The following is a 14,759-nucleotide window of genomic DNA, read 5'->3' as shown; positions in this document are numbered from 1 at the left end:
TCTGGTTATGTGTGCCTTGAATTCTAAATAAATCACTGACAGTGCACCAGCAAAGCACCATCACACCACATGCTTCACAGTGGGAACCACACATGTGGAGATCATCCATTCATCTATTCTGCGTCTCACAAAGACACGGTGGTTGGAACCAAATATCTAAAATTTGGACTCATCAGACCAAAGGACAGATTTCCACCGGTCTAATGCCCGTTGCTCGTGTTTCTTGGCCCAAGCAAGTCTTTTCTTCTTGTTGGTGTTCTTTAGTAGTGGTTTCTTTGCAGCAATTTGACCATGAAGGTCTAATTCATGCAGTCTCCTCTGAACAGCGATGTTGAGATGTGTCTGTTACTTGAACTCTGTGAAGCATTTATTTGGGCTGCAATCTGAGGTGCAGTTACTCTAATGAACTTATTCTCTGCAGCAGACGTAACTCTGGGTCTTCCTTTAATGAGAGCCAGTTTCATCATATGGCTTGATGGTTTTTGAGACTGCACTTGAAGAAACCTTCAAAGTCTTGAAATTTTCCGCATTGACTGACCTTCATGTCTTAAAGTAATGATGGACTGTCGTTTCTCTTTGCTTTTTTGAGCTGTTCTTGCCATAATATGGACTTGGTATTTTACCAAATAGGGCTATTTTCTGTATACCACCCCTACCTTGTCACAACACAACTGATTGGCTCAAATGCATTAAGAAGGAAAGAAATTCCACAAATGAACTTTTAACAAGAAACACCTGTTAATTGAAATGCATTCCAGGTGACTACCTCATGAAGCTTGTTGAGAGATGCCAAGAGTGTGAAAAGTTGTCATCAAGGCAAAGGGTGGCTACTTTGAAGAATCTCAAATATAAAACATATTTTCATTTGTTTAACACTTTTTTTTCTTACTACATGATACCAAATGTGTTATTTGGTATATACATTTCTGGACAACCCCTTTCTGATGATTGCATAAGGGTATTGTCTAAAGGACTGTCCTTGCCCCCACATATAACCGGAAGCTAGAGTGGAAACCGGTCGCATTCCGCTTCGCTCCTCAGGTAGTATCACATTTTCACTTCTCATTTCATTTCATTACAGTACAACGGTTTGATTTGTATAATCTTAGCTAGCTACTTGCCGTCTTTGTATCAAAGATAATTGCGTCTCTAGCCGCTATTCTTCGTTCTTTTAACGTAACTTTTAACGTAACGTAGTCAACACTGCTACCTAGCCAGCTTCGCTACCTTCCGCTTCGTCCTCAGGTAGTATCACATTTTCACATTCTCATTTCATTTCATTACAGTACAACGGTTTGATTTGTTTAATCTTAGCTAGCTACTTAGCCTCTTTGTATCAAAGATAATTGCGTAGCTAGCCAGCTATTCTTCGTTCTTTTAACGTAACTTTTAACGTAACGTAGTCAACACTGCTACCTAGCCAGCTAGCCACCGAACAGCAACACTGTAGTAACTATTACATTCAACGGAACGACTCGATTAGTGTAGTGTTAGCTAGCTACATAGTTGTCTTTGCTGTCTTTGTTTCTAGATAACTGCGTAGTTTAGACTAATTCGGTTAGCTACCAGCTATTTTTCGTCCTTTTAACGTAACGTAACGTAGTCAACACTGCTCGCTAGCCAGCTAGCCACCGAATAGCAACACTGTAGAAACTATTACATTCAACGGATCAACGGAACGATTGATTAGTGTAGTGTTAGCTAGCTACATAGTTGTCTTTGCTGTCCTTGTATCTAAGACAATTGTGTAGTTTTATACTAATTAACGAGCCAGTTACCGAGGTTACATAGCTAGCTACCGAGGTTACCTAGCCAGCGACACTCTCAACAAAGTCAACAACGCAGCCACTGCTAGCTAGCCCACTTCCGCAGTACTGTATCATTTTAATAATTTTGGTCAATAAGATTCTGCAACGCAAGCTTAACTTTCTGAACATTCGAGACGTGTAGTTCACGTGTCATTCCAATCTCCTTTGCATTAGCGTAGCCTCTTCTGTAGCCTGTCAACTATGTGTCTGTCTATCCCTGTTCTCTCCTCTCTGCACAGACCATACAAACGCTTCACACCGCGTGCCGCGGCCACCCTAACCTGGTGGTCCCAGCGCGCACCACCACTTGGAGTCCCAGGTCTCCGGCAGCCTCTGGAACTGCCGATCTGCTGCCAACAAGGCAGAGTTCATCTCAGCCTATGCTTCCCTCCAGTCCCTCCGACTTCTTGGCACTGACGGAAACATGGATCACCACAGATAACACTGCTACTCCTACTGCTCTCTCCTCGTCTGCCCACGTGTTCTCGCACACCCCGAGAGCTTCTGGTCAGCGGGGTGGCGGCACCGGGATCCTCATCTCTCCCAAGTGGTCTTTCTCCCTTTCTCCCCTTACCCTCTGTCTATCGCCTCCTTTGAATTCCATGCTGTCACAGTACCAGCCCTTTCAAGCTTAACATCCTTATCATTTCTCGCCCTCCAGGTTCCCTTGGAGAGTTCATCAATGAGCTTGATGCCCTGATAAGCTCCTTTCCTGAGGACGGCTCACCTCTCACAGTTCTGGGTGACTTTAACCTCCCCACGTCTACCTTTGACTCATTCCTCTCTGCCTCCTTCTTCCCACTCCTCTCCTCTTTTGACCTCACCCTCTCACCTTCCCCCCTACTCACAAGGCAGGCAATACGCTCGACCTCATCTTTACTAGATGCTGTTCTTCCACTAACCTCATTGCACCTCCCTCCAAGTCTCCGACCACTACTTGTATCCTTTTCCCTCTCGCTCTCATCCATCACTTCCCACACTGCCCCTACTCGGATGGTATCGCGCCGTCCCAACCTTCGCTCTCTCTCCCCCGCTACTCTCTCCTCTTCCATCCTATCATCTCTTCCCTCTGCTCAAACCTTCTCCAACCTATCTCCTGATTCTGCCTCCTCAACCCTCCTCTCCTCCCTTTCTGCATCCTTTGACTCTCTATGTCCCCTATCCTCCAGGCCGGCTCGGTCCTCCCCTCCTGCTCCGTGGCTCGACGACTCATTGCGAGCTCACAGAACAGGGCTCCGGGCAGCCGAGCGGAAATGGAGGAAAATCGCCTCCCCTGCGGACCTGGCATCCTTTCACTCCCTCCTCTCTACATTTTCCTCTTCTGTCTCTGCTGCTAAAGCCACTTTCTACCACTCTAAATTCCAAGCATCTGCCTCTAACCCTAGGAAGCTCTTTGCCACCTTCTCCTCCCTCCTGAATCCTCCTCCCCCCCTCCTCCCCCCTCCTCCTCTCTGCAGATGACTTCGTCAACCATTTTGAAAAGAAGGTCGACGACATCCGATCCTCGTTTGCTAAGTCAAACGACACCGCTGGTTCTGCTCACACTGCCCTACCCTGTGCTCTGACCTCTTTCTCCCCTCTCTCTCCAGATGAAATCTCGCGTCTTGTGACGGCCGGCCGCCCAACAACCTGCCCGCTTGACCCTATCCCCTCCTCTCTTCTCCAGACCATTTCCGGAGACCTTCTCCCTTACCTCACCTCGCTCATCAACTCATCCTTGACCGCTGGCTCGTCCCTTCCGTCTTCAAGAGAGCGAGAGTTTGCACCCCTGCTGAAAAAACCTACACTCGATCCTCAAATGTCAACAACTACAGACCAGTATCCCTTCTTTCTTTTTCTCTCCAAAACTCTCGAACGTGCCGTCCTTGGCCAGCTCTCCCGCTATCTCTCTCAGAATGACCTTCTTGATCCAAATCAGTCAGGTTTCAAGACTAGTCATTCAACTGAGACTGCTCTCTCTCTGTATCACGGAGGCGCTCCGCACACTGCTAAAGCTAACTCTCTCTCCTCTGCTCTCATCCTCCTAGACCTATGGCTGCCTTTGATACTGTGAACCATCAGATCCTCCTCTCCACCCTCTCCGAGTTGGGCATCTCCGGCGCGGCCCACGCTTGGATTGCGTCCTACCTGACAGGTCGCTCCTACCAGGTGGCGTGGCGAGAATCTGTCTCCTCACCACGTGCTCTCACCACTGGTGTCCCCCAGGGCTCTGTTTCTAGGCCCTCTCCTATTCTCGCTATACACCAAGTCACTTGGCTCTGTCATAACCTCACATGGTCTCTCCTATCATTGCTATGCAGACGACACAACATTAATCTTCTCCTTTCCCCCTTCTGATGACCAGGTGGCGAATCGCATCTCTGCATGTCTGGCAGACATATCAGTGTGGATGACGGATCACCACCTCCAAGCTGAACCTCGGCAAGACAGAGCTGCTCTTCCTCCGGGGAAGGACTGCCCGTTCCATGATCTCGCCATCACGGTTGACAACTCCATTGTGTCCTCCTCCCAGAGCGCTAAGAACCTTGGCGTGATCCTGGACAACACCCTGTCGTTCTCAACTAACATCAAGGCGGTGGCCCGTTCCTGTAGGTTCATGCTCTACAACATCCGCAGAGTCGACCCTGCCTCACACAGGAAGCGGCGCAGGTCCTAATCCAGGCACTTGTCATCTCCCGTCTGGATTACTGCAACTCGCTGTTGGCTGGGCTCCCTGCCTGTGCCATTAAACCCCTACAACTCATCCAGAACGCCGCAGCCCGCTCGGTGTTCAACCTTCCAAGTTCTCTCACCTACCCCATGGCCAGGCACTACAAGACCTTACACCATGGCAACCCTGCCTCCCTACAAGCTATGGGTATTGATCATATTCCGGCCTCTATTAGAAAAGGGGACCGTCTTAAACAGTTAAACCAAAGGGAAAGTTTTGGGATTTACAAACTACAAGCCACTAAATACCCTGGTTTAAATGAAGATATGGATTTCTCACCCTTCCTGTAGGGTCGTGATGGGTCCATTTGCTGTCATCTAGTGGACATTTTGCTCAATTGCCCTCAGCTATGTATAGACTGTTGTTGTTCATGTTTTGCTGTGTTCTAGTGTACTATGGAATATATTKCTTTCTTATTCTTGACACTTCTCCCAGTCATMTTTAAGGTTAGAACTACCTTTTAGTGTTCTGATACTTCTAGCTTGGAGTTGTATTTTTATGATAACATAGCTACAGTATTTCACCTTTTAATGTGTGCAGTATTGCTTACTAGGTGTGTCCAATCAATTTTGTAACCACTCCCTCTTCCAATTAGGGCTAATTGGAAAAGCTGTTTAAAAGAGGACAGTGCATTCCTTTTTTCTTTTTTTGTACTCCCTGACGAAGACCATGCAGCCGAAACGCGTTGGTTTTTAAAACTTTGTTTCTATTGAACATGCCATACTAATAAAGGCATTTAAATTAATTATATGAAGAGTGCCTTGGTCCTCCTTTCTTTTTGATGTGTTATTTCATAGTTTTGATGTCTTCACTATTATTCTACAATGTAGAAAATAGTCAAACTAAAGAAAAACCCTGGAATGAGTAGGTGTGTCCAAACGTTTGACTGGTACTGTATATAAAAAATAAATATATATGACCATTTTACAAATGGTATGATTGCTTAATATGATAGCATTTTGCAAACCCACTCCCTGTCATCCTCAGATGAATGGCTTTGACACCTAAACTTTTGCTTCACTACACGCTCCACTGCTTTGAATGGAAGAACGTTAGCTATAAACCTCAAGTGTCTATCCAGATAATTAAAATGCACCCGCAAAATAAAATTWAAGGAACTTATAGTTCACGTGTCATTTGTGGCGTGCATGATCATGAGCGAAGTCATTGTAGCCTATCATGTGCATCGGCTGACTTGACTTTGCTCTACTGCAGCCGAAGACTCCCAGCAGCCTACCTACCAAATTTTTTACCGTGTCCATTACAATGTAGAAATACGCAAATCAGCTATCTTTCAATAGTTATCCATGTTACCGAAGCGTCATCTTATTCTTACTATCTACTTTTAAAGCTGATTCGCAGACGCAATTAATGGAAGATGCCAAAACTGGAGATAACAATAGGCAAAGTCAAAGATAGTCCAGTAGTTTCCATCTGTGGCAAAGTTTTCCCTAAATCAATGCTGTACTTCAGATGCTGGTCAGTTCCCCAAAGAATATGTTTGTTCTATTTCTGCATGGACTCTGTAGTAGCAACAGTTTATATTTTGCACTTTCTAATACTCTACTGATGTTGTTTCATTGAAAATGTCTCTACGACCATAAGCGAACATTTGTGACTGTTATATGATCATGGTATTGCTAGAAATATGCTTTACATGAMTAGAATACACTGTCAGAGTCCAATTGCTTTACATATGTGGGTCAGTTCATCAGGCAATGCTTGTTAATACAATAAACTATATGCAGTTTGAAACTTTTTCGATGACATATTAATAATTTGGTTTATTTAAGCCAAGATCAGATGTTAGATTTGATGAAAGGCCCAAAACAGCTGTAGGAATCATAATAAACTAAACTTTTCCTTGTGTGGGGTCTATAAAGAGATGCAAGTTTGTATGTGTGCCATGCTATGTGACATGATCAGGCTAGTGTTACCTGTTCAGGTAGACAAAGAAACAGTAGCAACATTGACACAATCAAAATGTATAGGGCACACAGATATTTCTAACAGAGAAAGTAGGCATATTTACACATGCAGTATTGTATGAAAACAATCAGTCATTCAAAAAACAATAGCTAAAATACATCTTCACTTTCATCCATGTAACTGATGTTTCATGATGAACTGATTTGTTAAGGACAAAAAAGGGCCTTGGGAATGTTGAACATGTTACTAGGGGTTTTGTAGATATTTAACGGCAGTGCTTCGCCACACAAAACCGACCGTTTATGTGTGTTTTCCGGAATTGATAAGATTAGTCTACCTGGTTCAACATTCTCAAAGACACAGTGGTGAGTCAGAACAGAAAAAAACATTTAAACAACTACAATATAATGTTTGTCATGATGGAAATTGTGACACACTACACTCTTAGAAAAAAAGGGTTACAAAATGGTTCTTTGGCTGTCCCATAGGAGAACCCTTTTTGGTTCCAGGTAGAACCCTTTTGAGTGCCATGTAGAACTCTCTGTGGAAAGGGTTCTACATGGAACCCAAARKGGTTCTCTACCTTCAAAGGGTTTTCCTATGGGGACAGCTGAAGAACCCTTTTAGGTTCTAGATAGCACATTTTYCTTCTAAGAGTGTAGGCCTACAGAATTATGAAACAAACATATGGCAGCCGATCTCACACAACTATTATGATAGGCCTTGATAAAAGGCAACAGGATTCAACTCTGATCTCTGCACTAGCCAATCATATTGATACCCATTTTAAAGCTGCCTATTCAAATCTCTTCAATGGTTGAAATAATCTCCACGTATCACTCTTTCTCCGCTTCTGTTACCCAAATGTAATTTTTTACCTCAAACAGGAGGTTCAAGCAAACGATCACACCAGATCATACAAACAAATTAACCAAGCGATACCTTAAACTACGATGACCCTTTTGGTTCAAATGAGTCCATTTGAGATCTGAAAGACTAAGAACTCGAATATACTGTGCTTCATACTTGAATTTGGAAACAGCAACACAAACTGTCAATTTKGGTGATTTCTTGTTCATTTCTTGCAGCAATTATTGTTTTTGGAATGCAGTCTCTGAACCTGCTGTCCAGTCCCCCAAACTCAGTGTTTAGGCTCCTTCTCTACCACCACTGAAACCTGATAGAGGCCAGTGATCACAATCTCTTCTCTTCACATTACAGGCATCGTCATCATCGTCATAGTCATCATCTTCATCATTGTCATCATTGTCATCATCCTGTGAGTCAAGGGTTGCATGGGGTAGGGTGAGGTGGGCTTGGATATTGAATGGGTGTTTAGTGTTAGAGTCTTGTATCCCCAGGTACACTATGAGGGGAGAGGGATTGGGAATGTGGTGATGACGGGGAGCAGGAGGAATGAGAATGGGGCGTTGGGGATGTAATTCAGAGCTCGTTCACATCTCAGTGTCAGCAACCGAGGTCTGGGTGGCAGGTTGGCCGTTGTTGGGTGGTGGCTGGCTCTCAGGAAACTCCCCATTGCTGGTGGGCTTCACCAGGGGCTCCTGTGACTGCAGAGGGGCCACAGACACCAGGGTGTTGGCCTGGTTCTCCTCATACACCTGGAAACCCTCTTCAGCCTATGGGCAGAACCATAGAGATTTGATTAGAGGAACCTTGATGGTAGGTTGGGCTGAGTAATACGTGYTATTGTGATACAGTACAGATTTAACTGAAGGAATAATATGTTTTGTATGTTGTTCAGAAAAGCAAACGTGTATATGTGTACTGAAGGGAAGGTAAAGTTGAAGGTGAAGCCTGATGACGAGAGGATTCAAAAGCAAYCACTTTCTCCCTATGATGGAATTCAAACACGAAAGGTGGAGACAGGGAGTCGTGTCACTTTTGTCTGAGGAGGTCTTAACTATCTTGGCTGAGGTTAGGAATATTTGTGTCAATCAGATGAGGACAYTGAGGTTAGTTTATACGATGCCTATGATAAATTATTGTGAAAACAAGACCCACCCAATCTTCCCAGTAAACTGGGTCCTGTACACAGTATTAGTTTGCTATGGGTCTCTCTCACGTCATGGCCACTCTGACTCACCAGTCTCGCTCCCTTGGGTGGTGGGCGGTGGGTTTTCAGGTAGTAACCTGCGATGAGAAGAATAGCCAGGAGCAGTCCAGTGAGCAGCAGGGAGACCAGTACCAGCTTGGATTTCTTCCCCCAGCGAGGAACAGCCTCCTCAAAATCAATCTAAAGAGACAAGGAGAGTTATACACATAATAATATAAGGAATTCAGGCTGTACTTTGAAGTTATACCCTATGTGAATTATAGTAGTATGTAATCTGCATTGTCTTGTTTTAGATGGTTTACTGACACTAGGAATAGCAGTGCCCCTAATACCTCCTTGGATCAGGCTATTTTACCCCAGACTGTAGAGGATGGATTTCAGGCTTTATGTGGCCTGGGCTAGCATAAAGTTCAAGAGATTCAACTGAGTGGAAAAAGGCCAGCATCTCCCTACACCARTGTTCCCCAACTGGCAGCCCACAATTTTTTAAATTTGAATTATTGGACATAAAAGACTGTAAAAACACCAGCAAATCAGCTCGAACACATAATAGAGATATATCCCTTTTGGCTGAGGAGGTCTTAAGTATCTTGGCTGAGGTTAGGAATGTTTGTGTCAATCAGATAGGAGATTGAGGTTAGCTTATACGATGCCTATGACGAATGATAGTGAAAACAAGACACCAAAGGAAGGCAGTTCCACATGCTTCTCTCTAAACCAGCATTTGGGTGTGGCCCATGTAAAGCTATTTCAGATTGTCATTTAAATTTTAATTGTTGGACATAAAACACTTTAAAAACACCAGCAAATCCAAGTGATTTTCATTTGGGAAATCTGTTCCAAAGTATTCCCATGCATAATTGAGAGATATACAGTATGTGATCGTATACAAATGCAAGCAAGGTTTGAAATGATTATGTTTTAGTCAAATACTATATCTGTTTGGGCTTCTTGCAGTCAATTTGCAGTCTACAAATTATTTGTAATTATGTTCCGGCCCCCTGACCATCCGCTCAAGAAAAKAAATCAGCCYACGGCTGAATCTAGTTAATGATCCCTGCCCTACACCCTTCAGACCAGGGCAGTATCTAAACACAAAGGTGCCATTGAACTAACTGACCAACATAATGAGAAGATTGTGGACGGGTGCAGCTCACTTAACTGTTTAATGCGGCAGGGCAGAGTTAGGGGGGTTGTAAGGATGGGTGTAGGGATGGAGCACAGAGTATGTCTAATGTCAAAGGGACAACCAGGTTGAATCATGAGAAGGAAACACCCATTCCTCATTCCCGCTGGTAACACTCAACCCCATCTCCACCGGGAACATAAATTAATTCCAGCTGACAGGAAAGTGGGGATTGTTTTCTGTTTGTCATACAGCATCTTCCCAGCAGCTTGGAGCCATGAGTGAATATTCCTGTCTGGTGGAGGAGTGTCTCACAGTGGTGTTTATCTCACAGTGGTTAGCTAAGGAGTCGAATCAGCAATTGTGGTTTTGCCTCACCTACCACGGTGCACAAATTAAAGCATTTTATTGTGGGTGTGACAGCAATGGACACTGATCATAATGCCTTTCTCATGAAGTGTATGTGGTGTGAATTATGTGAACRTCATATGTGTATGGGGAATTGGAATACTCTAATGAATGGAGAGAAGTGATACTCTACCTTGTCTTTTATGTTGTCATTGTTGAACTTCTCAGCCATTCCTTTTGCATCAGCTGTAAGTAGAGATAAGATGATTTGGTTCATGTTTTTTCAACACCAGACACTCAACAGAATAATCCCACATCATTAAAAAGGAGAAGAGGGAAGCAACCTTCTATGCATTGGCCAGAGATCAGGATTTCATTGGAGTTGTCCTCCTGGTAGACCTCCAGTTTACAGTCGTCTCCACACAGGTGCTCCAACACACTCTCAATCTTAGACCTGGTCTCCTCCTGTGGAAATATCAGTTGGATTAATAACACAGCATGTGAATTTGGGGCTGAACCTGGTCATCCTAGTTAACAGAAATGTGTTCTAACAGAAATGTGTTCACACAGAAATGTGTTCACACAGAAATGTGGTAATATACATTCTCATGAATACACAGTTATAACTATGGGTCTTTGGAAATGTACACCACGAAAGGGCCACACCCCCTCCCATATCTCTCTCCCTTAACCCAATAAATGATATCACAACCTTGCAATACTCCAACCTATTTAACATGGTCCAAAAACAGCCACTAGCACTCACAGACAGCTCTGCTCAAACCTTTGAGCCCAGCCCCAGATAGGACAGCTGGCTTCGTTACAAAGCTAAGGAAACAGGACCGCTCTCAAGGCCTCATCTGCTACGGCACTCAGAGCATGTTCAATACAGTGCATGTAAAGCACATGAATTCTCATMTTTAAGTTGAAAACAGTTTTATTCACGTCTTTCTCAGCTGTTTCTTGATCCCTGATGCAGTCTCTTGGGTCCTGCCCCTGATGCTTTAATGTCTAGTGTAGTCAGTGCATAGCATGGCGGGTCTTCTAACATTTTCAAGATGTTTCCATTATATAATTTTTTCAGTATTTCTTCCTTAGTCATTTGTTCATAATTGAAAAATATATTTTTTAAAACCCATCTACATTATATATGATCCTCATATAATTGTAAACATACATGGATCTTCACAAATGGGATGTGGTGTCTAACCCAGATGAAGCCAATCAAGTCATAAAGCWTAGCCTGGTGTAGGAGTGAGTGTGTCACTGATTACATGCCATGCTGCAGGGGGCTTTCCCATGCCGGCCTAGATGGAGAGGGGGGAGCTAAGTCCCATTCAAGACTCTTACACATGCCTCTTGATGTGTGATATCACCAAGGACTCCTTTATTTCAGGGCACCATTTAATACAATTTTATCTCAACTGAGATCAGAGGAGCTGGAGCTCCARACGGCAGGCAGCCTGGCAGACAGACACAGTTGAGGAACGCGAGACGCCCCTTCACTTCCCTGGCCGGCACAGAGCGGAATTCCTGTTAGCCCAGCAGCCATTGCCCCAAGACGCTGAGGAATCCCTTTGATACACACGCTATAGCAGCATCCCCACCACCGCCTTCCCACCTTTCACACCAAAACTTTGAACAAGTTCTTCCCTCTCCTTCTCTCCTGTAGGCATGTCTTGGGTTGTAACAAACTCCTTTTGCTCCCCCTCCTCACCTGGCAGGCATAACTAGGGAGGAGAAGGGCTGGTGTGTCACTAGCCTTCTTGTTSACTGCCCGCTGGAGATGTTTTAATCACTGCAGCTTAATGAATAGGAATTTCCTGCTTAGCTAATGTGCACTGGTCTGATAAGGGGCAAGTTGCTATGATTTTGCCTCAGGAGTCGGTCATCTATAACATCTTACTCTGACTCCCAGCTTCCGCAAACGTTTTTAACACTGAAACTACCCCCTGGATACAGTTTGAACTGAAGTGAGCACTGCTGTGAGGGTTTCCTGAATGTCACATCAGGAATGCGTTGGCCTTTCCTTTAGTGAGGTGTGTGTGTGCGTGTGTGCGTGTGTGCGTGTGTGTGTGTGCGCACATGTACACGTGGTGTGCTCATTACTTACACAGCTGGATGAGGCCTTGAGTTTCAGATTCACTGCATCTCTGTCCTGGACAGCTTCTTTATCAACACACATCACATCAGCCTGTAGAGAGAGACCAGACCACTTCAGTTAGACTAGAGTGTGTATCGTTCATTCTGAACTTGGATTGGCGATTTGGATGGCATTGTCACTGAACTCGAGGCTCACCTCTGGGATGAGCACAGTGTCACTGGATTGGGAGGTCTGAAACTGCTGGGGAGCCTGGGTCTCCTGGTCGTCACCTGGGTCTGTGATTCCTGCGTCACCAGCCTCCACTGTGGCCTCCCCCATGTCTGTGGTCTCCACTACCCCCTTGGTGACTGGAGTCGCTGTGGTGTCATGTAAGAAGCCTGACAGATCCAGGCCAGGAATACTGGGGAATACAATGATCTGAACTTGGGGTTTATCTGCTTCTGAAAAGAAGAAAAAAGAAAAGTCTCTTTCTTAGTGTTTTATGTCCAGTCAGAGGCATCATGACCATAGGGCACAGAGGCACGTGCCCCCTCAGATTTTCTTTTTTGTTTGTTTGTTTTTGTTTCTCTGTAATACTACTAGCCACCTAGCAATTTTATGAAGTTGTCTTTAGCTAGGCCAGAGAGGTTCCCAATTTCCCAACCTCATAAYTAGCTACCAAGAAGCCATTTCAGGCTATCAAGCAAAGAATAACCACCAGTCARGAGGATACAGACAGCTCAAGATGTACAGTTGAAGTCGGAAGTTTACATACACCTYAGCCAAATACATTTAAACTCAGTTTGTCACAATTCCTGACATTTAATCCTTGTAAAAATTCCCGGTCTTATGTCAGTTAGGATCACCACTTTATTTTAAGAATGTGAAATGTCAGAATAATAGTGGAGAGAATTATTTATTTCAGCTTTTATTACTTTCATCACATTCCCAGTGGGTCAGAAGTTTACATACACCAAATTAGTATTTTCTTGGTCTTGGCTGATTTCTTTAGATTTCCCCATGATGTCAAGCAAAGAGGCACTGAGTTTGAAGGTAGGCCTTGAAATACATCCACAGGCACACCTCCAATTGACTCAAATGATGTAAATTAGCCTATCAGAAGCTTCTAAAGCCTATGACATCCTTTTCTGGAATTTTCCAAGCTTTTTAAAGGCACAGTCAACTTAGTGTATGTAAACTGACCCACTGGAGTTGTGACACAGTGAATTATAAGTGAAATAATCTGTCTGTAAACAATTGTTGGAAAAATGACTTCAACTGTATGCTTAGATATGCAGAAAAATATACATMTTTTTAAATAGAATTAAGCATAATGATTATGGCTCTAGATTGCAGGTGTTTGAAAAATGCAAAAAATCTCTAACTTCCGGAGGGGGGGCAAGGACCACCCCCCAGACATCCTCATGTTGTAACGATTCTCGTTGGTGGAAGAAGAGGAGGACCAAGGTGCAGCGTGGTACGTGTTCATTTTAATAAACAAAATAAACTGAACACTGAATTTACAAAAAAATAATAAAGAGCGAGAACGAAAACGAAACAGTTCTGCAAGCAATACACACAAACAGAAAACAATCACCCACAACACACAACACACAATGGAAAACAGGCTACCTAAGTATAGCTCCCAATCAGAGACAACGATAGACAGCTGCCTCTGATTGGGAACCACACCAGGCCAAACACAGAAATAGACAACCTAGACATACAGCATAGATTGCCCACCCACATCACACCCTGACCAAACAAAACATAGAAACATACAAAGCAATCTATGGTCAGGGCGTGACAGTACCACCCCCCCCCCCAACCTGAACCTATAGGGGAGGGTCTGGGTGGGCATCTGTCCGCGGTGACGGCTCTGGCGCGGGACGTGGATCCCACTCCACCATAGTCTTAGCCCACTTAGGTGGTGCCTTTGGAGCGGCGACCCTCGCCGCCGACCCCGGACTGGGAACCCTATCAGCGGGCCCCGAATAGACGGGCGACTCCGGCTGTGCCGGAGTGAAGGGCGGCTCCGGCAGCGCCGGATTGACGGGCGGCTCAGGCAGCTCCTGACTGACGGGCGGCTCTGGCAGCTCAGGACAGACGGGCGGCTCTGGCAGCTCCGGACAGGAGGGAGACTCCGGCTGCTCCGGACAGGAGGGAGACTCCGGCTGCTCCGGACAGGAGGGAGGCTCTGGAGGCTCCGGACTAGAGGGCGTCGCTGGAGGCTCCGGACTAGAGGGCGTCGCTGGAGGCTCCGGACTAGAGGGCGTTGCTGGAGGCTCCGGACTAGCTTCCTTCGTTGGAGGCCTCATGCCAATGATCCTCACCGGAGGCTTCATGCCATGGATCCTCACCGGAGGCTTCGTGCCATGGATCCTCACAGGAGGCTTCGTGCCATGGATCATCACTGGAGGCTTCGTGCCATGGATCATCACTGGAGGCTTCTTGCCATGGATCATCACTGGAGGCTTCGTGCCATGGATTATCACTGGAGGCTTCTTGCCATGGATCATCACTGGAGGCTTTGTGCCATGGATTATCACTGGAGTGGAGAGACACACAGAAAGCCTGGCTCTGGGAGAAGGCACAGGACTCACCAGGCTGGGGAGACATGCAGGAGGGTTAGACTTTAGCACAGGCACAGAACTCACCAGGCTGGGGAGACATGTAGCCGG

At 45.2% G+C, this 14,759-nt stretch overlaps 1 protein-coding gene across 2 annotated transcripts in view; it reads right to left on the bottom strand.

Moving 5' to 3' along the window:
- Positions 1-6,284: 6,284 nt before the first annotated feature.
- LOC111967911 (hematopoietic progenitor cell antigen CD34) overlaps positions 6,285-14,759 on the bottom strand; it is a 22,661-nt gene continuing 14,186 nt past the window's right edge. The window contains exons 3-8 of one of the 2 annotated variants that reach the window (XM_023993355.2): positions 12,295-12,539; positions 12,109-12,210; positions 10,340-10,460; positions 10,189-10,241; positions 8,552-8,701; positions 6,285-8,084 (exon numbers count right to left, since the gene is read on the bottom strand). In XM_023993355.2, the coding sequence (XP_023849123.1) occupies positions 7,902-8,084; positions 8,552-8,701; positions 10,189-10,241; positions 10,340-10,460; positions 12,109-12,210; positions 12,295-12,539 (854 nt within the window). In that variant the 3' untranslated portion in view covers positions 6,285-7,901. The remainder of the gene's footprint in view (positions 8,085-8,551; positions 8,702-10,188; positions 10,242-10,339; positions 10,461-12,108; positions 12,211-12,294; positions 12,540-14,759) is intronic. The other variant, XM_023993363.2, reaches the window with a different exon arrangement.

Source organism: Salvelinus sp. IW2-2015, linkage group LG1 (genome assembly GCF_002910315.2).
Source record: "Salvelinus sp. IW2-2015 linkage group LG1, ASM291031v2, whole genome shotgun sequence".
NCBI classification, from domain to species: Eukaryota; Metazoa; Chordata; class Actinopteri; order Salmoniformes; family Salmonidae; genus Salvelinus; species Salvelinus sp. IW2-2015.
This window is presented reverse-complemented; position numbering and strand designations above follow the sequence as displayed.